General features: G+C 44.0%; 2 protein-coding genes across 5 annotated transcripts in view; both read right to left on the bottom strand.

The window, feature by feature from the left end:
• Positions 1-5,568: 5,568 nt before the first annotated feature.
• LOC116410945 (serine/threonine-protein kinase gad8-like) lies at positions 5,569-7,154 on the bottom strand. 2 transcript variants are annotated; one of them, XM_031902640.1, is made up of 4 exons: positions 7,035-7,154; positions 6,492-6,922; positions 6,249-6,371; positions 5,569-5,978 (listed from the first exon to the last, which is right to left on the bottom strand). In XM_031902640.1, exons 2-4 carry the CDS (start codon positions 6,753-6,755, stop codon positions 5,841-5,843), a joined length of 525 nt encoding a protein of 174 aa, XP_031758500.1. In that variant the 5' UTR covers positions 6,756-6,922; positions 7,035-7,154; the 3' UTR covers positions 5,569-5,840. The 2 variants fall into 2 exon arrangements, with proteins under 2 accessions (XP_031758500.1, XP_031758501.1); XM_031902641.1 differs by having other exon boundaries at positions 6,492-7,154.
• Positions 7,155-15,547: 8,393 nt separating this feature from the next.
• The window catches only part of eprs1 (glutamyl-prolyl-tRNA synthetase 1), a 39,210-nt gene continuing 26,848 nt past the window's right edge, over positions 15,548-27,909 (bottom strand). For all 3 annotated transcript variants that reach the window (XM_031903113.1, XM_031903114.1, XM_031903115.1), the window contains 9 exons: positions 27,738-27,817; positions 27,544-27,645; positions 26,712-26,867; positions 25,822-26,019; positions 24,273-24,446; positions 16,892-17,052; positions 16,637-16,715; positions 16,130-16,194; positions 15,548-15,886 (listed from right to left, as the gene is read on the bottom strand). In XM_031903113.1, the coding sequence (XP_031758973.1) occupies positions 15,736-15,886; positions 16,130-16,194; positions 16,637-16,715; positions 16,892-17,052; positions 24,273-24,446; positions 25,822-26,019; positions 26,712-26,867; positions 27,544-27,645; positions 27,738-27,817 (1,166 nt within the window). In that variant the 3' untranslated portion in view covers positions 15,548-15,735. The remainder of the gene's footprint in view (positions 15,887-16,129; positions 16,195-16,636; positions 16,716-16,891; positions 17,053-24,272; positions 24,447-25,821; positions 26,020-26,711; positions 26,868-27,543; positions 27,646-27,737; positions 27,818-27,909) is intronic.

Raw genomic sequence — 27,909 nt, 5'->3', positions numbered from 1 at the left:
CTTTAAATGGAATTGTTTCCTGAGGCGATCAGCCTTGATGTCATCAACTGAGACCCAAGAGTTCTCCTCAGGCCCGAAGCCTCTCCACCTAGTAAGATATTGAAGTTTACCTCTCACACGGCGGGAGTCGAGGAACTCTTGGATCTCATACTCAGGCTGACCTTCAATCAACACCGGGGGAGGAACAGACTGATGGCGAGTGTTAGCAGCAGGTTTAAGGAGAGAAACATGAAAAGTATTAGAAATTCTGAAATTAGGAGGTAACTGAAGACGGACAGAAGATGGGTTAATTATTGCAATGATGGGATATGGACCAATAAACCTGGGACCCAGTTTGGGAGAGGGAATCTTTAACTTAATATTCCTGGTTGATAACCACACTAAATCCCCCACCTTGTACAGGGGAGCCTCCCTACGGGATTTGTCAGCAGCTTTTTTCTGGGCTAGGGAAGCTGCAGATAGTGAATCATGAACTAGCGACCAGACTTCAGAAAATCTTAAGACAGAGGAATTGGCAGAGGGTACAGGGGAATTAGAGCCAGAAAAAGAAAATGCTTTGGGGTGTAACCCATAAACGACAAAGAAAGGAGACCTCCCTGAGGAGGAATGGGTAGCATTATTGTATGCAAATTCTGCCCAGGGAAGCAGTTCAGACCATGTGGACTGGTTATCGGATACATAGCACCTGAGATACTGTTCAAGGGACTGGTTCACCCTTTCAGTTTGACCGTTAGTTTGGGGGTGATAGGCAGAGGAAAAAGATAATTCCGTCCCAATCAAAGTACAGAAAGCACGCCAAAATTTAGAAACAAACTGAACCCCCCTGTCAGAAACAATATTTTCAGGAAATCCATGAAACTTGAAAATATGCATAATAAATAAATCAGCCAGGGTCTTAGCAGAAGGGAGATGTGGAAGAGGAATAAAATGAGCCATTTTACTGAACCTATCAACCACCACCCAAATCACTGTTTTACCCTGAGAAGAGGGCAACTCTACAACAAAATCCATGGAAATGTGAGACCATGGTTTCTCTGGGATGGGTAAGGGATTTAACAGACCTTGGGACCGATGATGAGATGACTTAGACCTTTGGCAGACTGAACAGGAACTGACAAAAGTTTTAACATCCTGTTTGAAGGAGGGCCACCAAACATGTCGGGACAATAAACAAATGGTTTTTGCAATACCTGGATGACCCGCCACCCTAGAATCATGAGCCTCTCTTAATACTTGCTCCCTAAGTACTTCAGGAACAAACAATTTACCAGATGGGGTTTCAGCAGGAGCAGAGGACTGTAAAGGGGACAATAAGGAAGAGAGGTCAGACCTCAAGGTTGCCACAATTATTTCCCTGGGAATGATAGGAGTGCACTCACTAGAGTCGGAGGAAACTGAGTCGAAACTCCTAGAGAGTGCATCCGCCTTGGTATTCTTTGAACCGGGCTTAAAAGTTAAAGAAAAATTGAACCTTGAAAAGAATAAAGCCCACCTGGCTTGCCTTGGATTCAGGCGCTTAGCGGATTCAATATAAAGTAAATTCTTATGGTCGGTATAGACCGTAACTAGATGTTTAGCCCCCTCTAAAAGATGGCGCCATTCCTCGAAAGCCAATTTCACGGCCAGCAATTCCCGGTTCCCTATGTCGTAATTGATCTCTGCAGGTGAAAACTTTCTAGAGAAAAAGGCACAGGGATGCATCTTGTTGGTTATCGGGTGTCTTTGAGACAGGACTGCCCCAGCTCCTACCTCAGAGGCATCTACCTCTACAATGAAAGGGAGAGCGGAATCGGGAGGTCTAAGGATAGGGGCAGAACTAAACTCTTTTTTGAGGGTTTCAAACGCTTGTACAGCCTCAGGAGGCCATATACTGGGATCAGCGACCTTTTTAGTTAAATTCGTGATGGGAGCTACAATTAGAGAAAAATTCTTAATAAATTGACGATAATAATTGGCAAAACCAAGAAACCTTTGTATGGCGCGTAACGAAAAGGGTTGGGCCCAATCTAGGACAGCTCTCACTTTACCTGGATCCATCTCTAGACCCTTGCCGGAAATAATAAAACCCAAAAACTGAACAGTAGAAACTTCAAAGGTACATTTCTCTAGTTTTGCATACAGATTATTCTCCCTTAGCCTTTTTAAGACCTCACACACATGTTTACGATGTTCATTTAGATTAGAAGAGAAAATAAGAATATCGTCGAGGTAGACCACTACGAATACCCCCAGTAGGTCACGAAAGATGTCGTTGACAAATTCTTGAAAAACTGCGGGGGCGTTACAGAGCCCAAAGGGCATTACTAAATACTCGTAGTGGCCGTCCCTGGTGTTAAAAGCAGTTTTCCACTCATCCCCCTCTCTAATGCGGATGAGATTGTATGCACCTCTAAGATCAAGCTTGGTATAGATCTTGGCTGTTTTAACCTGGTCAAATAACTCAGAAATTAGAGGGAGAGGGTAGCGATTTTTAATAGTGACTTTGTTTAAGCCCCTGTAATCTATACAAGGACGGAGACCCCCATCCTTCTTACCCACAAAGAAAAACCCAGCACCTGCAGGAGAATTAGAAGGCCGGATAAAACCTCTTTCGAGGTTTTCCTGGATATATTCCTTCATGGATTGGGACTCAGGTAGGGAAAGAGGGTATGTACGACCACGAGGGGGAGAGGAACCTGGAACCAGATCAATGGGACAGTCATACTGTCTGTGTGGGGGTAAGGTCTCGGCCGCCTTTTTGGAAAAGACATCGGCATAAGCCGAATAGGCTGCAGGTAACCCCTCAAGTGAGGTGGCTGCTATAGTTGAGGGAATACAGATACCCCTACAACAAGAACCCCATTGAGAAACCTCCCCAGTAACCCAATTAATCTGGGGGTTATGAACCTGGAGCCAGGGTAAACCCAAAATGAGTGGAGAAGAGGCACCTTCAATAAGAAAAAGGACTATCTCTTCAACATGGAAATCGTTCACACATAAGGATAAAGATACAGTTTTCTTATTTACTACACCAGACCCTAAAGGTCTTTTGTCCACCGTTAATAACCTCATGGGAACACTGAGAGGGACTACAGGAATGCCATGTTTAGCAGCAAATCTGGCCTCAATAAAGTTACCTTCTGCCCCAGAGTCCACGAAAGCGGACAAGTTAACGGAGCCCGTAGGCCAGGACAGTTTGACCGGTAGCTGAACCTTGGAGGCAAATTGGGGAGAGGAAACGCCTGCACCCAAATGAAGCTCCCCTTCTTCATTTAGGCTTGGGCGTTTCCCGGCCTCTTGGTACATTGTTTGAGAAAGTGACCCTTGTCCCCACAATATAAACATAACCCAAGGGTCCGCCTGCGTGTCTTTTCCTCAGGAGAGAGATGGAATAGGCCTAGTTGCATAGGCTCCTCCTGAGGTGGAGACACCGGGGAAGCCGAAGACTTAACATTGGTCACTAAGTCAGGCCTCATATAAGTAACCCCAGAAAAATTAGTATGACCCCTTTCACTCCTTCTTTCCCTTTGTCTCCTATCAATCTGGATGGCTAGGGACATGAGATCATCCAGACTGGACGACAAGGGGTAATTCACCAGGCTATCTTTAATAGAGTTGGATAGCCCGATACGGAACTGACTGCGCAGGGCTGCATCGTTCCACTCAGTTTCTCCTGCCCACCGGCGGAACTCTGTGCAATACACCTCTGCATCCCGTCTCCCTTGGCGCAGTTTACGAATCGCCGAATCGGCAGATGATGCACGATCCGGGTCATCATAAAGGATTGCCATGGAATGAAAGAATACATCAAGGGAAAAGCGGGCTGGATTAGAGGGAGGCAGCCTAAGGGCCCAAACTTGGGGATCTCCCAGAAGAAGGGTCATAACAAATTTTACTTTCTCCTCACCAGAAGGGAATGAATGAGGGAAAAAGCTAAGATATAATTTACACGCCTCTTTGAAGACGAAAAACTTTGACCTGTCCCCAGAGAATTTCTCGGGAAATGCAATCTTAGGCTCCTGGGGCCTATAGGTGTTACCTCCCATAACAGATGCCCCCACAGAAGGGGAAGAACAAGGAACAGGTTGCTGCTGCGAAGATTGCGTAGTCTCCAGCTGGCGGGTTAGATTGTGGAAACCCTGCAGGAGATAATTCTGCTTTTGCTCCTGATCCTCCAAGCGCTGTAGCAGGGCAGTAAGAAGCGCTTCAGTGGTAGCAGATGTAGTGGGAGGAGCAGCAGCGGACTCAACGTGATCTTGGTCCTCCATGGCCCGTGATAATGTCACGGTCGGCACCCTAAACCAGAACAGATGCCAAGTTCCCTTGTCTCGGCTTGGCTTCACCAGTATTGTGACCGCCTTTGGCTTCGGGAGGAGCCCTCAGCTACTCAGATGCCACCTGGACTTAACGAGGGGAACGAGGCAGGAGTTCTGGCAAGCAAAGGGGCACGACTGTAGATAAAGTCAGTTAGGCCGAAGATCACGGTACAAATAGGGTTAAACAAGGTCGTCGTCAGGCAGGCTAGGTCGGGGCGGGCAGCAATCAAGGATAGTCAGACAGGCAAGGGTCAAACCGGAATAATCAATACAGCAGGATGAGACGAAATCGTAATCGAAGTACAAGCCGAGGTCAGATATGGATAATCAGGATAGTCAGGAGCAAGCCGGGTCAAAAACACAGGAAGGCAACAAGCAGGATACAGGAACAAAATACACAAGGCTCAGAAAGGCACCAGGAATCAAATCCTATCACGGGCAATGAGTAACAATAGAAAGGCCCTTTAAATATTTCAAATTTGGCGCCATTGCGCGCTGACGTCATGCGCCATGCGTCATGACGTCATCCGTCAGCGCGCCTGCGCCTTTAAATATGCGGAAGTGCGCGCGCGCGCACACTATGAAGGAGCAGGCATAGGGAGCAGACGGCGCGGCGGGCGTCCCCGCCGATGGTAGCGCGGCGGGCGTCCCCGCCGTGCCGGTAAGGCACTTCTCCTTACAGTAACCTTTTCAATGTAGGTAGTTTGCCATTTTTTAAAGTATTATTTTTCAATTAAAAAAAATCAAAAGAGTATAATAACAACTTTTATTTTTCAAAAATGTATTTTTATTTTGACATTTTGATTTTCATTTATCATTTATACACATACAATTACATTTTGCTATCACTGGTGTAACTAGGCAGGGTCAGACTGGGGTGTTATAGGGCCACCAGGGCTATCGCCTCAGGGGGCCCCCACCCCAGTCACAGACCCTTCTTAGACGCAAACCTTGTAATTCAGAATTACATTTACTTAAGTTTTTGTAAATGTTCAGTACAATAAACTGGCACAGCGATTTCTGCCCATTGATCCATCTGTGGCAGCTCTGATGAGTAGCAGTCTATATACAATCTCATCGTTACAGACTAACAGGGCTGTGCAGAGGCCATATTATCATTACAGGAGGAAATCTGACGTTGGCAATGCAACTTGAGCCATTCTATCCCTCCAATACATTTCCATGGATTTTCTTCTTTGTTTCTGCCTCTGAAACAGGAAAAGTGTATATGTGTCAATGTGGGGGCCAATAATGAATTGCATGATCTGTAACTGTTACATCATATTCTGTTATTAGTTATAAGTAAGTTGTGACTAGCAGACAAACATAACTTTGCACAGATTGTATTACATGAAAAAAAAATTCTATGTATGTAATAAAATGCAAGAGCTACAAATTATAATAATAATAAACTGTCAGGCACCTCTTGTTCTGTATTCAGGTCCCACAGAATTGAAGTTTCTGATTGAATGGATCCAACTGCACCCGATTACTCCATCTTTGTTGCTTGCTGCTTCTGCCTTCTCTGTACATTTAGGCCAAAAGCTATTGCTTGGGTGGGATGCTCCTCCACTCCTTGCACACAAACGAAAGTCCATTCAAATGATTTAAATGTTCCACATCTTCTACTTCAGAAGGTGGTAACATCTCGTAACAGGGCCCAGATAAGTCACTTGCTGGTGGCTAAAGACAGAAGATTCAATTAATCTCCCGACAAGTCAAAAGGGTCACTTGGGGCAGATAACATCAGGGAAAGACATCAGTAAATATTTAAAGCTCTCAAAACTCTTTGCCCCAACTGCGCAGTCTCAAAGCAGGTTGCTCCCCAATGGGCCATGGTTGGTTCCAGTTCTTACTTTTAGTTCCTGACCTGTAAGGCTGGCATAACCTGCTGCTTTATGGGGACACCATTAGACCTAAACTAATAGGGCCGTATAAGGCTCAAGTACTTACCGGTATAAAAGGTGGCTTAATTTTCCCAGCTTCCAGGGCCTTCCAGTCAATTGGCTTAAAGAAGGGGTGCTGCTTGATGTTGCCAACAAAATTACGCCTTTTAGATGGAGAGTATGTCAGCAGCTATAAAGAGAGACAAGATCATTATATATGATATAGGTGCTATGGCTGTGCTCTTCTCAGGCCAAACACATCTGCTTTATCATATTAAAGAGGATATAACTTATTCCTTCCCATACTCACATTCATAAGAATGTCCTTTGCCTCGGGGTTTAGGTTCTCTGGACATTGTAGGGTCTTTCTGAACCAGGAGAAGGTGGGTATTCTCCCAGTGAGCATCTCATGCAATATGACTCCAAGTGACCAGTAGTCCACACAGGAATCATATGCCATCCAAATTATCTGTAACACAAGCAGTTTGAGAAAACTACTTACTAAACCATATAATGCAGTATGAAAGAAAGGCCCAAATGTAACTTGTGAATTATTTCTCTGCATAATCATCATAACGATTCAAATATATAAATATTCTTACCTCAGGGGCCATGTAATCATATGTTCCGGCCCAGCCTTTGGTGGTTTGGTCCCCAAACACATTCTCTACTGCCAGACCAAAATCAGCAATCCTAATGTGGCCGGCACTGTTTATCAGAATGTTTTCTGGTTTCAGGTCCCTGTAAGGAGACAATGTGAGATGTGGATATTAGATAACGAGGCAACAGAACCACCAAAACTGACCTCTGCACTACCAGCCTGGGATCAGGTACACAAAATAACATCCCTTACCGATGAATAATGCCACGGGAATGGAGGAAATTTAGTCCGCACACTATCTCAGCAGCCAAGATCCTAAAGAAAAGAACAATACAGCTTTATTTCCACAATAACTTGATTAAGCACCATGGCAATATTCCATAAAAATAAAGAACAGAAAGCCTAGTGAAATCCTCTAGCAGTTTCAGTAGGCCCTTTAATATATAGTTTTTGAAAGGTTTTGCATGTACACTAGCACTACATGGTTCCTACATCTGCTCACAGAAAGCCAGGACTCACCGTGCACTGTTCACATCAAGAGGAGCAAAAGCATCCATAAGATCTGATAAAGTTCCTCCAGGGATGTACTCCATCACCATATAGATGGCATCCTGTACCAGAAATAATGGGTAGAAGTTACAAAACATTAGTGGAAAGTGCCAAGACCAGGGTCCCCACAGAATATTTAGCACAAATTCCCATGCATCACTGGGGCCTATGGCAGGGAAGAGATTGATAGAGATATCGGTACCTCAGTCTGAAAGGCGGCTTTGCCATGCACGAGGAAGGGGCAGTCCTGTGCAGCTTCTAGTATTCGCCTCTCGCTCATCACAAGGTGTGGATAAGCCTTGTCCTTGTTTATCACTTTCACAGCCACTGGTTCAGCTGTCACCTTGTCTTGTGCCAGTGCAACCTGGAGAACACATTGAGGAGAAACAGGGCTGTAATGTCATTATAAAATTCATATATAACAATCAGTAGGTGCTAATAAAGGCTTGGAGTGGGATTAGAGTTACTAAACAAAAGGCCTATATGCATTTGAGTAAATAACATACCGTTCCAAAGGAGCCTGCTCCAAGTTCTCTGTAGAACAGGAACCTGTTGATTGACACGGGGCTGGCAATTCCACCTTATTAGAGAAAGAAAACAAAGCATGTCTTAACATCCACAGTAAGGAAACCTAGATAATAAAGGGTCAAAGCGCTCAACCTGTGAGTCAGTTAGATAGGTGACTTGCTATTGGAGTTCCCAACCCAACCTCTCTCCTATAACCCTGACCCTGCTGATAAACACTATTATGCTGTACACTCCCCATTAGTGTGATATTCCCAATGTCCTGCTACTTACTTGATTGTGTCTCTTTATTCTCTGTTTTTTCATCCTTAAATCTTTTCACATTTTCAGCTTTAGAATCCTCTTCCCCTGACCTTCCACGCTTTTTTCCGTGGCAGAGAGGGAGAGGTTCAAAGGACCCTTCATATTGGCCAGTCTGCACCATATCACCTGGGGCATTAGCTTGTAGCTGTAAATCTGAATTATTTTCAGTTTCGGTCCTTCTTTTCTTTTGTGAGACACTCTCTTTATCACAGAATTCCTCTGTCTTCCTCTTTCTATGAGGGTCATTCTTTGGCTTTTCCGCCATTTGATCCACTCTGGATTCATCGCTCGCTTTCCGAGCCTTTTTCCGAGCCGGTAATTTAAAAGCAGATGCAATATTTCTGCCAAGGTTTCTAAGGACAGCAAAAACTCTATCTTTGAACCCCAAAAAACTGCTTGTCCTGACTTCTTCTGGCTCAGCCTCTTTGCTTTCTTGATTTAATATTGATTCATTGAATTTTCTTTTATTGGAAAACATAGCTATATAAAATATAGTCGAAAATATAAGAAAATGAAGAGCACTGTAGGTCCACTCCTACCACTTCCTACAGCGACCTTCATCTGAGCTGCGGCCGATACTAAGCCGCCTGTCATGAGTGATGTCACAATGGTCCTGATCAACAGACAAACAAACATCACCAGATATGTGACAGACATGTGACAGCTTTATGTGTAAACAAAACAAAAGTGCGCAACATACACACATTTGCATTTTGCAATATAAAATCCCTTATTAGACTCTCAGTTGTGAATATTAATTGCGCGGAGCTAATATTCTATTTTGTCTTATAGTTTTATTCCTTCCAGACTGAGAGAAGGGGCAGTTGGGAGAGGACAGGGCAGTTAGAGATGTTACTGGTCATTTCCAGCATCAGCCGCTGATCTGAAATCTCAGCTGCCAAATGCATAAGTTGTTTACAGAGAAAGAAAAAATGTCAGGATGAGAAATTACTTAAGAAAACTATGAATTGAATATAATTTAGTTATAAAAAAGACAGGTTTATTATATATTATATATATAATATTATTTAGAATCCTGGCTCAAAACAAACCAACTGGAATTTCAGTATGAAAAGGGGCACAGAAAAGGAAACACGTTTTTAAAAAGTAAAAATATAATGACCAGTTGAAGATTTGCTTGTCATTGTTCAGTCTAACATATCCCAAGAGTTAATTAGTGGTGATAATAAGCTCCCCTTTATACTTGTAAGCTCTTTTGGGCAGGGCTCTCCTCACCTCTTGTATCGGTTATTGGTTGCTTTATATGTTACTCTGTATGTCCAATGTATGTAACCCACATATTGTACAGCGCTGCGGGATATGTTGGCGCTTTATAAATAAATGTTAATAATAACAATACTGCTTAGGGCTCCTGTCGATGGAAGATATTACAGAAGCAGGATAGTCACCATAATCAATGATTTCTATAAACATCTGCGAAAAGAACTCAAACTTACCCCCCCACCCATTTGTCACTTTAGGGCTGAAATATTGGGGAACCCTGTTGAAAAGGGGGTCATGTTAAAAATCAGAGCCTTAGAAGAGAAAATGGATGGAAATGGGAATAAAAATAGTTTATTGGCTTATTAGAGAGTGAAATTATAAAGACTGTAGCATTTTCATGTCATTTGAACAAACCATATCTTGAGTGCATTTGCACATAGGCCAGAGAACATATTTATGAAGTATATTGTGCTGAATAATGACAGTATGACAATGATTAACGAGCACGACTGTAACTCTCTAATTAGTCACACATAAAGTGCAAAAAGTGGCTTATTTGAATACATTTAGATTCATAATTTACTATTTACAGCCAATCATAACCGGATAAGGAAACAGCAATAGGGGCAATAAAATCTGTCTCTCCCATCAAACTGTTATGGCCCCACTGACAGGCAAAAACACTTTTGAATCTCCGGCGTCACTATATCAGATGCACACAGTGAGGTTCTTGACCCCCCGGTATTTTATACTGGAGATAAAACTTATTGCATTTACTCTGTACCTATCTGTTATCTAAACTTGGCCAGGCTGCGAAGGGGTCCTAAGAGGCTTTTGATCCGTGACCCAATACTGTGTAACAGAACTTTGCCTCAGAGGCAATCTTAGGTCAAGCAGATTGCAAATAAAGGCAAAATAAAGTTAACTTTTAGTATACAGGTATAGGACCCGTTATCCAGAATGCCCAGGACCAAGGGTATTCAGGATAAGGGGTCTTTCTGTAATTTGGATCTCCATACTTTAAGTCTACTAAAAAATTACTAAAACATTAATTAAACCCAATAGGATTGTTTTACATCCAATAAGGATTATTTATAACTTAGTTGGGATCAAGTACAGGTACTGTTTTATTATTACAGAGAAAAGGGAATCATTTAACCATGAAATAAACCCAATAGGGCTGTTCTGCCCCCAATAAGGGGTAATTATATCTTAGTTGGGATCAAGTACAGGTACTGTTTTATTATTACAGAGAAAAGGGAATCATTTAACCATTAAATAAACCCAATAGGGCTGTTCTGCCCCAATAAGGGGTAATTATATCTTAGTTGGGATCAAGTACAGGTACTGTTTTATTATTACAGGGAAAAGGGAATCATTTAACCATTAAATAAACCCAATAGGGCTGTTCTGCCCCCAATAAGGATTATTTATATCTTAGTTGAGAAATCAGTTTTAAAATTCTGAATTATTTGATTAAAATGGAGTCTATGGGAGACAGGCTCTCTGTAATTCGGAGCTTTCTGGATAACGGGTTTCTGGATAAGGGATCCTATACCTGTATAACAAAATAGCCAATTTGTCATACTGTCATAGCCAATAGCCAATTTATCCTTTCCTTCTCCTTTATCAAAATAAGAAAAAAACCTCTTCAAACCTTACACCTGTACATTATACAGGTATGGAATCCCTTATCTGGAAACCCATTATCCAGAAAGCTCCAAATTACGGAAAGCCCATCTCCCATAGACTCCATTTTAATAAAATAATTCAGAATTTTAAAACTGATTTCCCTTTTCTCTTTAATAATAAAACAGTACCTGTACTTGATCCCAACTAAGATATAATTACCCCTTATTGGGGCAGAACAGCCCTATTGGGTTTATTTAATGTTTAAATGATTCCCTTTTCTCTGTAATAATAAAACAGTACCTGTACTTGATCCCAACTAAGATATAATTACCCCTTATTGGGGGCAGAACAGTCCTATTGGGTTTATTTAATGGTTAAATGATTCCCCTTTCTCTGTAATAATAAAACAGTACCTGTACATGATCCCAACTAAGATATAATTACCCCCTTTTGGGGGCAGAACAGTCCTATTGGGTTTATTTAATGGTTAAATGATTCCCTTTTCTCTGTAATAATAAAACAGTACCTGTACTTGATCCCAACTAAGATATAATTACCCCTTATTGGGGGCAGAACAGCCCTATTGGGTTTATTTAATGGTTAAATGATTCCCTTTTTTCTGTAATAATAAAACAGTACCTGTACATGATCCCAACTAAGATATAATTACCCCTTATTGGGGGCAGAACAGTCCTATTGGGTTTATTTAATGGTTAAATGATTCCCTTTTCTCTGTAATAATAAAACAGTACCTGTACTTGATCCCAACTAAGATATAATTACCCCTTATTGGGGGCAGAACAGTCATATTGGGTTTATTTCATGGTTAAATGATTCCCTTTTCTCTGTAATAATAAAACAGTACCTGTACTTGATCCCAACTAAGATATAATTACCCCTTATTGGGGGCAGAACAGCCCTATTGGGTTTATTTAATGGTTAAATGATTCCCTTTTCTCTGTAATAATAAAACAGTACCTGTACTTGATCCCAGCTAAGATATAATTACCCCTTATTTGGGGCAGAACAGCCCTATTGGGTTTATTTAATGGTTAAATGATTCCATTTTTCTCTGTAATAATAAAACAGTACCTTGTAATTGATCCCAACTAAGATATAAATAATCCTTATTGGATGAAAAACAAATGAGATCCAAATTACGGAAAGACCCCTTATCCGGAATACCCTTGGTCCCTAGCATTCTGGATAACGGGTCCTATACCTGTACTGTTCTGTTCCCTAAATTCCTAACAGCAATGTTGCATCTGCTGCTTAAATGGCAATGTTCAACACGACAGGAGTCCAGCTCTTTAATTAGTCACACATAAAGTACAAAGAGTTTCTTATTTTAACAAATTGTACTCGCCACTTACCCTTTACTTACAGCCATTTATAACCGGATGGGGAAAGGCAATAAGCAGCAATAAAAACAGAAAAAAAACTAACTATGACCCCTTGTAGACATGAAAAATGTTTTTTAACCTTCATTATATGTGATGGCTCCATATATAGAAGCAGTTTATTGTTTCTTATTTGTTCTGAAAGCCAAGCTGTCTTTAGGATAGGGCCCTGCCACCTCAGTCACTGTAGGGTCCCATTGCAATGTATTATGTTATCCTTATAAATGGCGCTTAGTGATGTCATCTGTTATAATCAGTGCTTAGTGATGGAATTTATGTCACGATTCACAGAAACTTTTGTATTTTTAAAATAAAAAAAATATGTACCCAATGTAGAACCCTCTGTAGTACCTGTTTTAGCACCGACATACTATATATAGTGAATAATGTATTCCCTACTGCATATATAGGGATATTAGATGTCACCTTCAAACACCATGACCTGTGCTTTTATAGGGTTAGGCAACTCATTGGTGGCCTATAATACCCTTGTATTCTACAATGCAATTTTCTATATATAGTATCTGAACAAAATTAAATAACCAAAAAAACTATAAGAAAAAAATTAAGACCAATTGCAATTTGTCTCCGAATATCACTCTATACATCTTATATATCTTGCCCCCAACCATTGGTGGCCGCATAGTAAATATCCAGGGACTGCTGGGGCAATGATAGCAAAGCGCATGGGGGGCCACATGATCACTTTAAAGATACTGTACATAATGTTAAACCTTTAGTAGCTCTTACTGAGAAGGGACTGAATAGCCAAATTATATTGCATTCAGCCCAAATGTACAGAACAGGCCGCTGTTCAACTACAACACTCACACGTCTCCCTAGCAAGGTTACATAACACAGAATATAAACCTACATACATTTGACCAAAAGCTGTCACATAAGTGGGTATCCAAGCTGTAACTATTATAAAGGCCAAAACGACACATATATGAGACGTAGTATTACCATCTGGCAACTGGTATTTTACTGGTTTGGCTGGTAAAAACTATGCTTGATGCCAATGCCATTAATAGGGAGAAAACATAAAAATATAGGAAGGACGGTTTTTGGGTTTTTTTTTACAGAAAAGGTGGCATTTCTACCTGTATACAATACAATAGGGGGGACATTATTCACTATATTTGGTTGACAAAAGATTTATATAAAGACACTGATGGGGACAGATTAGAAGCAGAAATGGAAAAGAGTTTCTAATCAATGTGGGACGGAGTCAGAACATAAGAGACTTTATGGGGAGTGACAAACACACAATAGCACCTACCTTCTCCTCACAGAATGAATACAGAGGGGCACAGACCTGGATTTGGTGGGTTCCCTCCCCCCCGTACAATAATTTACACCCCACATACTAGCAGTTAGTCACAATCTCTCACACACACAGAACTTTAGCCTCTCCCACAAATGGAAGAAGCCATTTTGTGACACAGTCTCCCTCACACACACACAGCATCATGTGACCAGGCTGGGCCTCAGAAAAGAAACAAAGTACCAAGTGTGAGGCAGAGAGAGCTGCAGTACTAACTTACTGAGATTCTAGACACCATTATGTGGAATGGGGGCACTTGTTCATGCTGTGTTTAAGGGTAAAACTCTAGGAGGGGGGAATAAGTTACCCCACCACCTTACCCCCCCCCCCCCCAAGTATACCTATGGTCACATGTAATGTAATGTCCCCAGATCCTATTTTTAAAACCGAGAAGCCTCATTGTACGCATCTAGCTCTGCAGGCAATAAAAGTATAACATATAAAGTGCTCATGTGCTCAGTGTGAACCTGCTTTCATCTGTGAAGAACGGGGTGCCAGCTGCAAATTTGCCAATCCTGGTGTTCTCTGGCAAATGCCAAACGTCCTGCATGGTGTTGGGCTGTAAGCACAACCCCCACCTGTGGACGTTGGGTACTCATACCACCCTCCTGGAGCCTGTTTCTGACCGTTTCAGCAGACATATGGACATTTGTGGCCTGCTGAAGGTCATTTTGCAAGGCTGTGGCAGTGCTCCTCCTGTTCCTGCTTGCACAAAGGCGAAGGTAGCGGTCCTGCTGCTGGGTTGTTGCCCTCCTACGGCCTCCTCCACCTCTCCTGATGTACTGGCCTGTCTCCTGGTAGCGCCTTCATGCTCTGGACACTACACTGAGAGACACAGCAAACCTTCTTGCCACAGCTCGCATTGATGTGCCATCCTGGATGAGCTGCACTACCTGAGCCATTTGTGTGGGTTGTAGACTCCATCTCATGCTACCACTAGAGTGAAAGCACCGCCAGCATTCAAAAGTGACCAAAACATCAACCAGAAAGCATAGGAACTGAGAAGTGGTCTGTGGTCACCACCTGCAGAACCACTCCTTTATTGGGGATGTCTTGCTAATTGCCTATAATTTCCACCTGTTTTCTATTCCATTTGCAAAACAGCATGTGAAATTGTCAATCAGTGTTGCTACCTAAGTGGACACTTTAATTTCAAAGAAGTGTGATTGACTTGGAGTTACATTGTGTTGTTGAAGTGTTCCCTTTATTTTTTCGAGCAGTGTAGTAACCTGTTACAAACTCTCAAAGACAAGCAATGGCAATGATGAACATTGAGCACCCAAGTTGCTTATTATTATCATTATTGAATTATGCCTTGCTTATGGAGGTTTCACTTATGGACACTGAATACTGGGAAGGATGGTTAATTTTGTATAATATAATTCATCAAAGTTTTTGTGAATTATGTATTGCACAATTTGGATAAAGTTTTTTAGAGTGTTTTAAAGGTTAATATATCAACCAAACAATCACATATGTTAATGTTAAATGACTATTTAATCATGTGCACTGGTGTGTCTGTATGCCTGACAAAGGGGTACGCCCCCGAAACGTTGCTTTTTGAATAAACACGCAGGGGCTAAGCCCTGCTTGCACTTTACTTGTTGTGCTGGCTGAAATATTTTGACCGGACTGTGTGGAGAGTGCCGACTCTCTAGGCTGTGCACCAAGTAGTAATTCTCTGGAGGAGGTAAGGGTGTGCTGGTGTAAAAAAATTTTTCCAATTATTATTATCAAAGCCTTCCTTGATACACTGACACGGACATCATCCGCTTCTCACCGAAAATAAACAGAACAAATAAGAGTATAATCTCATAGTACACTTTATTATGGATGTTTCCAGGAAAAAAACATTGCTGTGTAGCCATGGTAACAGTTAAACTACACAATGGATGGGGGTCCTGATATCTGTTTTTTTTTTTGTTTTTTGAGAATCTTTTTCTTTCTTATTAAAAATAAAGAGCTTATTACAGTGGGAAAAAGGTCACATCCACTAATAACTGCGGCCAAATAGTGTGTAGAACTTGGCGGCGTTCTTCTCGCAGACACACTTGGCGCTGGGCTGCAGCTCACTGAGAGGTTTGAAGGGGATACAGAGGCTTTTGGCTCCCATGGAAGGTGCTCCTGGCTCCAGATCTTGATCCCTGTTGCAATAAAATTCAATATGACATTAATTCACACAGAATCCCAAAGAAAGGCCCCATCACTCCTGCAGAACCCTGGTAACGTAGGTAACTTGTACGTTTTGTTTTTTACCATCAGTAACTTAGTGCTTAGATTGACCTACCAGTCAATCTAAGCACTTAAGAAATTCTAAAATTCCCATAACCCACCCTATACCCTTCTCCACTCTGCTACATTCAGTACCTCTCAGAGGATACACTTACCTTGCTGTTACCTTCTTTATCCAATCTTCACATTCAATTTCCCCGCAGAATGGGATCTGTACAATCTGCAGGAGAAACAGAGCAGGAAGGTCATGAGAAGTGCTAATGGTGCTCCTCAAGATTTATCCTCTTAAAGGTAAAATATACATTCGTGCTTAAATTCATTGGTGGGTAGGGATTTAGACTAAATTAACTTTTTCATGATCTACCACCTATCGGTGTAAGTTATACTTCCAAAAGAATTCCTGCCAACCCTTTCAGTTCGGCACAGTTCTCTACAAAGAAGTGCCCCTCGGGGAGTATGTAGTACCTAGAACCTTGCAATCTAATTTTGATATCTCTGCCACAGTACTGGTATGAACTGCAACACCCATTAAGTTACAAATTGTAGTTTATGCTGTCTGGAGAGGGTAATAGTTTATTAACCAGTTTATTACTCAGCAGAGGCACCAAGTCTAGTAACCAAATGTCAGGTAGCATTTAGATTATGCAGTTATCAGAACTTACCCTTCCCTTCTCCAAATTCTTCTGGAAGTCTTCCATCGTGTTGGCTACCACCATGTTACTTGTCAGATCACTGAGCGCCCTGTGAGAGACGCAAGAAGTATTTAGTGGTTTGGGGAAATTCAGCTTCCATTACATTATGTACTATGGATACCAAATCCTCAAAGTGAAAAGCAGATTACTGGTACATTCTTACCACAAGGAACAGCAGTAGCCAAAGCCTAATGTCTAACTAATTGCAGAAATCTGGGAAGTTACCTGTTATATAGATTTGTGTGAATTTCCTCCAAGATTTCCTTTAACCGCGTCTCGGCCTGGTCCTCTGAGATGGTTTGTTTCTCTCCATTGTCTCTTCTGACTGCTACAAACTGCTTATTTTTCATGTCTCGTGGCCCAACCTCAAGCCTGATTGGAACACCCTGCAGGGGGGTAAGGAACAGATGAACCAAATGTACCACTGTGCTTAACAAGACAGACACAAAAACAGGATTACAGTGTGCATATAAGAACTAGAAGGAATGATACAAGAGGAAACATGGATCCTTATTGTCCAAATATGAACACCAAGCAATGTATATAAAAGGTGTTTTCAATCTTAATACCCCCCTCTTTTCATGCTGCTGTAATGGTGTCAGTTACTTTGGGTACAATTCCAGGCAGTACAACAATTATTGTATCAGTGCCCTAAAGTAGCAGCACTGGCTCACAACATAATATTTGCCATTGGGAAGGGGCAAAGCCAAAGGTTTAAGGGGTGTGTGTGAGGTATAGACAGAATGAAAAATATAAGTATGTTATGGTATGTTAAAGAGGAACTCCGGCTTCCAAACCAAAATTTGTTAAAAAGCCCCACACAACACAAAAACCCCTAATATACCTATCACTGTAACCTATTCCTTCAAAAAATATGAATAAATACCATTCTTATGTACTGAAATCCAGCTGCAAAACAGTTCTTCTCTTTCTGCATAATTTAAAATCCTGGCAGGGGAGGAGGGACTAAAACACTGATGTTACAAATTGTAACTACTTCTCCACAGCTTACAGACAGCACGCAGGAACTACATAACCCACAATGCATTGCACTGGGATGTGCCTTTCCTTACTGACATCACGTGTGCAGGGAATTGCATGATTTGGAGGATGCAGGCTGAGGACAGTCGACGACTGTTAAAAATTTTTTTTTTTTTACAAAAGTTTTTTTGAGAAGCAGAGTACAAACAGTTTCCAAACAGGCCATCAAAAGAATGTCACAATCAATAACTCTTAATAATTCCTATTTTGGTATTAAATAACATGTACATGCAAGGGGGTGTGGGGGGCTTTCCATAAAGCTTAAGTCGTGTTTGGGTGGAGTTCCCCTTTAACCCTGGTTCCAAACCATATCATTGCATTAAAAATCATGAAAAGGCTGCATATTTTTTAATTGATGTATATTGCAAAGTTGCTTGAAAAGGAGATTTTGTGATACTCACCGTTAAATCTCTTTCTCCTCAATGGCTTGGGGGACACAGGGACAGTGGGTATAGCTCCACCTGCAGGAGGCAGGACACTAGGTAGGAATTATTAAGAAGAATGCTCCTCCCCCTAGCTATACCCCACAGCACAGCCCACAGAGGCTCAGTTTTGTCTAACAAAGAGGTAACTAGAATAACCATATAAAAACCGTTATAACAATGTAACATAACATGGCAGATGGCGCAAAGAGGATTCCGCTTCCGGGGGAGGGAAGCCCTGTGTCCCCCAAGCCATTGAGGAGAAAGAGATTTAACGGTGAGTATCACAAAATCTCCTTTTCTCACACAATAGCTTGGGGGACACAGGGACAGTGGGGACATACCAAAGCAGTCCCCTGAGCATAATGAGCGGTGGGCAGGAAGCGGAGTCGGAACTAGACTGCCGCTGCTTGCAGCACCTTGCGTCCAAAGCGTGCGTCAGATGCAGCAAAGGCGTCAAATTTGTAGAACTTAACGAATGAGTGTATGGAGGTCCACGTGGCAGCCTTGCACAGCTGCTCAGCTGAGGCCTGGTTTCTGAACGCCCAAGAGGTACTGACAGATCTGGTGGAATGGGCCTTGATCAATTGAGGGGCCTGTTTTCCCTTGGATATATAGGCTCTACGAATAGTCTCTCTGAGCCACCGGGAAATGGTGGACTTAGAGACAGGTTGCCCTAGACGGGTGCCCGTGGGACTGACCAGGAGGGCATCAGACTTGCGGAATTCCTCCGTACGGTGGATGTAGAATTTGAGAGCACGTACTGCATCTAATGAATGGAGAGCGACTTCCTTCGGCGATTTGGGATTGGGGCAGAAGGAGGGGAGGGTCAGTTCCTGGTTGATGTGAAACTTGGTCACCACCTTGGGGAGGAAGGACGGTACGGTGCGCAGTACCGCCTTGTCCAAGTGGAAGATGAGAAAGGGAGACTTGCAAGAGAGCGCGCTCAGCTCGGACACGCGTCGGGCTGATGCAATAGCCAGGAGGAAGACCACCTTGCGAGTGAGCCAGATGAGGGGAATGGAGGCGAGGGGCTCAAAGGGGGGCTCCTGTAGGGCCTTTAGAACTAGATTAAGGTCCCAGGGGGCGCAAGGAAATCGAAAAGGAGGCCTGATGTGCGTGACGCCCTGCATGAACGTCCTGATGTCCGGCAGGAGGGCAAGGCGCTCCTGGAAGAGGACCGAAAGAGCCGATATTTGGGCCTTGAGGGAGCCCAGGGCTAAGCCCTTGTCTAGGCCAGCCTGAAGGAAGTTCAATATGGTGGGTACTGAGAGGGTCTGGAAGGAGAGATGTTCCTGGGAACACCAGTCCCGGTAGATTCTCCAGACCCTGTGGTAGGCCTGAGAGGAAACAGGCTTGCGTGCCGCGAGGAGTGTTTTGATCACTGGTTCTGAGAACCCTTTTCTCCGGAGGATCAGGGATTCAGTAGCCACGCCGTCAAACGCAGAGACCCTGGATTTGGATGGAGGAAGGGACCCTGGGACAGGATGTCCGGATCCCGAGGCAGATGCCACGGTTCTTCTTGAGACAGAGACAGGAGGTCTGAGAACCAAGTCCGGCGCGGCCAGTAGGGGGCCACAAGGATGGTCCTCACCTTTTCCCGCTTGATCTTTTTGAGAACTCGAGGGAGCATTGGTAGTGGGGGAAAGATGTATGCCAGGTGGAAGGACCATTGTGTCGTCATGGCGTCTGTTGCCTCGGCCAGGGGGTCCCTTGATCGTGCCAGGTATCGTGGTAGCTTGTGGTTTGTTCGAGAAGCCATCAGGTCCACCTCTGGTGTACCCCACCTCTGCGTGAGTGACTGGAAGACACTGGTCTTGAGAGACCATTCCCCGGGGTCCATGGTTTGCCGGCTGAGATAGTCGGCCTCCCAGTTTTCTACCCCGGGGATGTGAATGGCCGAGAGAAGGGTGTGGTGACGTTCCGCCCACCTGAGGATGTGACAGGTCTCTGTGAAGGCTTGGTGGCTCCTTGTCCCGCCCTGGTGGTTGATATAGGCCACTGCAGTGGCGTTGTCCGTTTGAATGCGGATCGACTGGCCGTTGAGGAGAGTCTGCCAATGGACCAGCGCAAGGCGGATGGCCCGAAGCTCGAGGATATTGATGGGGAGCAGGGATTCCGAATGGGACCAGGAGCCCTGGGCTGTCCGTCCCTCCAAGACTGCTCCCCAGCCGGATAGGCTGGCATCGGTCGTGAGAATGCGCCAGGTAGGCTCTGCGAGGGAACGGCCGCGTGTAAGGTTGGTGGTGTTCAGCCACCACCGCAAGGACGTCCTGGTCTTTGTGGATAGCCGGGTCTGTTGAGAGAGGCTCCTGTTCCTGTGCCATACCGAGAGAATGTTCCACTGTAGGAGTCGGAGGTGGAATTGAGCAAACGGCACGGCCTCGATGGAGGACACCATCGATCCGAGTACCTTCATGCAAAACCGGAGAGATGGTTGAGGTAAGGAAAGAAGCAGCCGGACTAGGGCTTGGATGCGAAGCACCTTCTCTTGGGGGAGGAAGAGTCTCTGAGCTCTGGTATCGAATGTCAGTCCTAGGAAGGTCATCACCTGGTTCGGATGGAGCGAAGATTTGGCAAGGTTTATCTTCCAGCCGAAGTCCTGTAGGATGTTCATGGACAGGCGAAGGTGCTCCTCCGCTGTCTGGAAGGATGGAGCTTTTATCAGCAGGTCGTCCAAGTATGGGGTGATGGAAACCCCCCTGGACCTGATGACTGCCGCCGTGACCGCCATGATCTTCGTGAAGACACGAGGAGCTGAAGAGAGGCCGAACGGTAGAGCCGTGAACTGGAAATGGAGATTGCGGTAGGCAAAGCGCAAGAATCTCTGATGGCGAGGGGAGATGGGGACGTGAAGATAGGCATCCTTCACGTCCAGGGCGGTGAGGAATTCCTGTGGACCCATGGCCGCAATGACCGAACGCAGGGATTCCATCTTGAATTTGGTGTAGCGGATAAATTTGTTTATGCCCTTGAGGTCGAGAATCGGTCGGAAGGACCCGTCCTTTTTGGGGACGAGAAACAGATTGGAATAAAATCCCTGAAACCTCTCGGACTGAGGCACTGGGGAGATTACTGCGGCAGATAGCAGGTCTTGTATAGCCGTCTGGAAAGCCTGGAGAAGGCGAGGGTCCCCGGGAGTTCTGGGCATGAAAAAGCGGTGAGGAGGGGGGGCTATGAACTCGAGGTGGTAGCCTCGCGTTATAACCTCGCAGACCCAGGAGTCTTGGGCGTGGGTCTGCCACTGAGCACGGAAGAGCTGCAATCTTCCTCCTACTGGAGCCTGCTGCAAGGAGACGGACGGACAGTCATGCAGAAGTGGACTTGTCCGTCTGTTTGTGTGTGGGTTTCCGGGGCTGCCAGGTGGAGCGGAATGCTCCTCCGGGTTTGTTGTTGAATTTGCCGCGAGAGGAAGAGGGTTGAGAGGAATCGGAAGGCTTGGAGGATCTGTATCCGGAGCCACGAAAAAATCTCCCCCTGCGAAAGGAAGGCCGGGACTTGTTTTGTGGGAGGAAGGTACTCTTCCCACCTGTGGCTTGGCTTATGATCTTGTCCAATTCTGGACCGAAGAGCAACTTACCCTTAAAGGGAAGGGAAGTTAGGGATTTTTTGGAGGAAAGGTCCGCAGACCAGAGTTTAAGCCAAAGAGATCTACGAGCGGCCACTGTGAGGGCAGAGGCCCTGCAGGTTAGTTGGGCCGCATCAAGGGAAGCTTCGCAGATGAAGGAGTTAGCCTCTTTGATCTGAGACACCATGGGAACCAGTTCCTGTCTAGGAACTCCCGAGAGGATGCTGTCCAGAAGGGTTTGGGACCAGGACTGGATTGCCCTGCTAACCCAAGCGACTGCGAAGGTAGGGCGCAAGGCTGTACCGGAAGCAGAGAAGGCTGAGCGCAAGAAACCCTCCAATTTTTTGTCCATCGCGTCCTTAAAGGAGGACGCATCAGGGACCGGAAGGGCTGTGTTTTTGGAGAGGCGCGACACCGGAGCATCGACGACCGGAGGAGAAGACCAGGTGTCCACGGTTTCCTGCGGAAAGGGGTAGAGGCGTTGGAAACGTTTGTTGGCCTGGGATCGCCTCTCAGGGTTATCCCATTCAGATTGCACAATATTATCTAATTGTGCGTGTGAGGGGAAACATACGGATTGTTTCTTGTGCCTCTTGAAAAGTAGTTTGGAGGCATCAGCGGGGTTGGAGGAGGGCCCTAGATTGAGAGTTTCTATGACTGAGGCAATAAGGGCCTCAATTTCCTCAGAAGAAGATTTAGGTAGGTCTTCGCCTAACATATCTGAATCCGCAGAGAGCTCGCCCTCGCTTAGAGATGCATCTGGTTGAACGGGAGAATCTGCCGTGAATGGAGTGTCGCTCTCCTCATCGGATGAAGGAGGTGCATGACGCTTGTGTGAAGTGGATTTAGGAGCGTCCAGCTTGGCCAATAACTTGTTAAGGGATTCTGCGAGTCTGGGAATGCCGCTAGAAAGTTGGAGGGCCCACTCAGGAGCAAGCTGGTATGGGGCAGTGGCCACTGGTGGAGCCTGGTCTGGTGGCTGAGAGGCAACAGAGCCTGAGGGCTCAGCAGTGTCTAAGGCCTTGGGCTGAGAAGCTGCTGGGGCAGACTCAGAAGGCCTGCATAACTCACAAATGGGTTCTTTGTGCCCAGAGGGCAAGCGCTTTTTGCATCTGGCACAGGCCAGGAATTTAATATTGGCCGAAGAGGCAGAGCCCCGGGGGAATAGCTGCTGTTTGCTGCCCTCCGCCATATTTGCCCCCAATAGTGCCCCCAAGAAATCGTGAAGCTAAGGGAGGCTGCGCTGCAGGGTTGTGCCAAGTGGGAGAGAGAGAGAAAAAGGTTGGCCTACCTACAGGTAGAGCAATACCCGCTGGCTGATCCCTGCAGAGTCGCTGCACTTGCGACGCAAGATCTCCCCAGGAGCTGCGCCACGGAGCTACAGCACAGAGAGTGGCGCGAAGAAAGGCGCTGATGGGCGGGCGGCAATGACGGAGGGCGCGAAGCAGGAAGTATGGGCCAATGGGAGGGCAGGGATTGAGCGCGCCCTTTTCAAATGCGGAAGTGGGGCCCCCGGCGCTTCGGGTTAGCAGAACCCGGATGGCCGGCTGAGTAAGGGACTGGAAGTCCCGCCAGCGCCGCTCCGGAGAAGAGGCGCTTACTTACCCGTGCAGCCCGGATCAAGGCTGAGCGCTCCCTTGGCTAGCCGTCTATCCCTGTACCAGGGTAGGAATGCTGCTAGGTGGCCCGCGCCGCAGCGACTTATTGGCCCCAAGGGGAATCCAACGGTGGGGGGAATCTAAAGAGGGACCTATTGCTTAAGGTCTTAGAACAGCCCCCAAGTGTCCAGGCTAATCCTGGACTTTCCCTAGGTGCAGGCAGACTAAGCCTGGTCCTACCTCCTAACACTAGGAGAAAAAACTGAGCCTCTGTGGGCTGTGCTGTGGGGTATAGCTAGGGGGAGGAGCATTCTTCTTAATAATTCCTACCTAGTGTCCTGCCTCCTGCAGGTGGAGCTATACCCACTGTCCCTGTGTCCCCCAAGCTATTGTGTGAGAAATTATGTTTACTTTCCAAAAAGCTCAAGTTGTGTTTGGGTGGTTGTTCCTTTAACAACTCTTTTAATATGAGCTTTCAAACAACCCTATAAATCATAAGCCAGGGTGTAAAACACAACCCATGAAATGCAACCCATTAAAAGATATAAATATAAAATGATGCAGAGCACTCTTCCAAGTACTTTTGGAATTTCCATCAGTTTTTATACTAATACAGTGACAAAAGAGGCACCTGTTGTTCATTTTGGTCTGGCTACTGGGAAGTCTTGTGATGTTGGTCTGCTTATAACTGACCTGAGAAACATCACATGACTCTTGTTTGCTCACTAACTTTATTTGTAAAGCAGAGCACAAGACATTCCTCTTTTCAACAACTTAATTTTCCGCCGGCTGTGGCCAGTCAGCTGAACTGAACAGGGGGCTCTTTTTAGATTTATTACATTAGCTCAGAAGGGAGTTCTGAGCAATTTCATGTTTATTTGTTTTGAGGGTTTTACATTTTCTTCAATTACAGAAATGTCCAATCCCCCGTTTTGTGTTATAGAGAGACACAGTGGATGGTAAAATCCTAATCAGACCTTGAGCTCCCAGTGATTGAACTTCCATCCCGGGGAGTAGTTGTCCCTCACATCTGCGCGTGCCCGTACATCAACGTTGAGAAGGCGCTTCAGATACTGGTCACATTTCTTTAGGAGGGCATCTTTGTCTTCCTCGGAAAGGGTGTTTGTGATGCCACAAGGGATTATTATTACCTACAGGAGAGGAGCACAGGAACAACTGACATAACTGCTTGGATTAAAAAAATGACAACATTGTGTGTATTTAATAAAACTTTAGTTACTAGAGTTGATTTTACACAAGAATCAGTCATACTGGGTTATATTATCTTGTATATGATTTTACAATATACGACTTCAATGGAAGGTGATATATACACGGTAACATAATCAAGGCTACAGGCATATGTTTGTTCAATGGTTGCTCTACCATATTATATACGGGTATGAGATGCCTTAACTGGAAACCAGTTATCCAGATAGCTCCAAATTACTGTAATTTTTAAAAGTAAATTCCCTTTTCTGTTTAATTATAAAGCAATACCTTGTACTTAAAGGGGTGGTTTAAGTTAACTTTAAGTAGGTCACAGAATGGCCAATTCTAAGCAACTTTTAAATTGGTCTTCATCATTTATTTTTTTTGTAGTCAAATTATTTGTAGTCAAATTTATCAATTAGTTAAATTAATTGCCTTCTTCTTCTGACTCTTTCCAAATTTCATATAAGGGTCACTGACCCCAGCAGCCATACAACAATTGCTCTGTAAGGCTACAATTTTATTGTTATTGTTACTTTTTATTACTTTTCTTTCTGTTTAGGCCCTCTCCTATAAATACATCAGTCTCTAATTCAGGGGTCCCCAACCTTTCTTACTCGTGAGCCACAGTCAAATGTAAAAAGACTTGGGGAGCAACACAAGCACCATAAAAGTTCATGGAGGAGCCAAATAAGGGCTGTGATTGGCTATTAGGTGCCTCTATGCACCCTATCAGCTTACAGGGGGCTTTATTTGGTAGGAAATCTTGTTTTTATTCAACCAAAACTTGCCCCCAAGTCAGGAATTCAAAAATAACTCCCTGGTTTGGGGGCGCTGAGAGCAACATCCAAGGGGTTGGGGAGTAACATGTTGCCCCCGAGCCACTGGTTGGGGAGGTTGAATTAGAGTCTAATTCAAACCAATGCTTGGTCACAAAGGTAATTTGGACCCTAGCAACCATATAAATGCTGAAATTCCAAACTGGATAGTTTCTGAACCACAAATAATAAAAAATGAAGACCAATAGCAAACTGTCTTTGAATATTACTCTCTACACCATACTCCAAGGTGAACAACCCCTTTAATGGTAACTGCTGCATGAACCCATACTGGTGGCAAAACTATTGAAAATTATTTTTAACAGACATAAAATATGATGATCCCAATTACAGAAAGATCCCTTGTCTGGAAACCCCCAGGTCCCTAGAATTGTGGATAACAGATCAGCAACATAAAATATCTCACATGCGTTAGGAGGGGCACTGAGGAACGGACAATTCCACGCCAGAGAGACATGAAAAGTGACACACATACCTGCACACAGGCTACTCTGGGTGGGAGCACCATCCCAATGTTGTCTGCATGAACCATGGTCATTGCTCCTATTGTGCGAGTTGAAAGACCCCATGAGTTCTGGTACGCATACTGTTTTAACCCAGGAGTTTTAGGGTCTTCAAAGACAATTTCAAACATTTTGGAAAAGTTCTGGCCAAGGTGATGTGATGTTGCACCCTAAAAAGAAGATAAATAAAAAAAAACACACAAAATACAGGTTATTATTCCATTATTGTCAGATTTCTCACTATTGCTGCAAAGTTTATCAGCAAACCAGAATCTTTGTTGTCAAGTTGTCATATAGATTGTAAGCTCTATGGGGCAGGGACCAAATGGCACCATCCTCTTGTGTCTTTGACTCTTAACTTGTTGCAACTGTATTTATCTGTATTTATTGTTATACTGTGTATTTATCTATTATTATCTTAATAACCCTCTGTTTGTATTAATGTATTCTACTGTAAAGCGATACATACATAAGTAGCGCTTTATAAATAAAGATATACATACATACAAAGGGAGCTGTAACTATAAGAATAAGTGGTTACTTCCTATGAAACACGCCATGTAGATTCTACCCTACGCATTCCACACCATGACATCTCTGTCTGACAGTTAGAAACACTGAAAGGGTATCCATTGCCCAATTCAGGAGCCACATGACCCAGCACAAGCAGTACTTGGTCTTTAGCTCAAGAGTACATTGTACCCAATATCAGCTGTTTGCTGCCCCCTAGGGGCTCGTTGCAGGGTAGCAAATGGATCCCTGGAAACAAATTTCTAGGTTTCCACAAAAAAGGTTTGTCATATTTGTATTGCTAAATCCCCATGAGAATGACATTGAATAGCAGGGCGGATAGAATAAGTACCTGTATGGCACGGCTGCTGGCCGATATAAATGCTTCCACTGTGGTTGTGTAGTCCCCACCTGCAAACTTTTCTTTTTCAGTCTTTCTTCCTTTTACAACAGGAATAGCCAAGAGATCCTCATAGACACGGGCATAAAGATCCAGTATCTGCAAGACCTAGGACAGAGAGAAGAACTGGAAAATGAGAGTAACTCTAAGCCTCTTTTTAATTTATGTCCACTTTTAATGTGAGAATGAATTTTTTATCAGTGCTTATTTGTTTAGCATTATGGCAGCTGCACTCCTACTGACAGCAACAACTAATTAGTATGAATGTAAGCAAGGATCATAGTTTCATGTGTACCTCTGCTCTATGGCAATGCTGTCCAACTTATTGCATTTAGTGGGCCAATTTTTTCTCATACAGCATGTTTGAGGGCCAAATTATAGTAAAATGATTATGTCATACAGTAAAGTCTATAGAGCCCTTGAGCAGAATGGGGGCCACTGAAATACCACATCAGGCCCACGGGCCTCCAGTTGGACAGCCCTGCTCTATGGAATGAGCATATTTAATTAAAACATAGTCAGTAATTAGGAGTTTATGATAAAGAGGTTAAACCGAAAGACATAATCCAATGAAATATCTTCTCACCCTTCTAACATTATTAGGTGCGGGGAAGGAGAAAAACCTTTCTACAGCTGCACTCCCCAGCACTGTTTAATGCAATTACAGAGCTTGGTAAATTAAAACAATTGCTACTTATTGAGAGGGATAATATAAGTGTTGTGAGAAGAGACAAATAATTAAATAAATTCACAAGGGCAAATACCAGAATAAACGGTCTCTTACCTCTTCTGCAGCTTCCTCGTATGTAGCGAACGCTGTATGTCCTTCTTGCCAAAGGAACTCACGTGTTCGGAGGAAAGGCTGAGGGTGTTTAAATTCCCACCTCTAAACAAAGAAACAAAGTACTTAACCAAAGCTCCCAGACTGATATACACACCCACATACAGCCATAAGCAAGATACATGTGTTCTACATACCACTACATTACACCACTGATTCAGCTTAATGGGGAGATCTCGGTGGGACTGCACCCATTTGGCATAAGCGGGATACATCACTAAAGGAGAGAAACACAACATAATGACAATTAAATAACAGTACAATATAATTTAGTCACTATAACCACAGAGGGGCGAGGCCTACAGAGGC

The sequence above is a fragment of the Xenopus tropicalis genome, chromosome 5 (assembly GCF_000004195.4).
Source record: "Xenopus tropicalis strain Nigerian chromosome 5, UCB_Xtro_10.0, whole genome shotgun sequence".
NCBI lineage: Eukaryota > Metazoa > Chordata > Amphibia > Anura > Pipidae > Xenopus > Xenopus tropicalis.
This window is presented reverse-complemented; position numbering and strand designations above follow the sequence as displayed.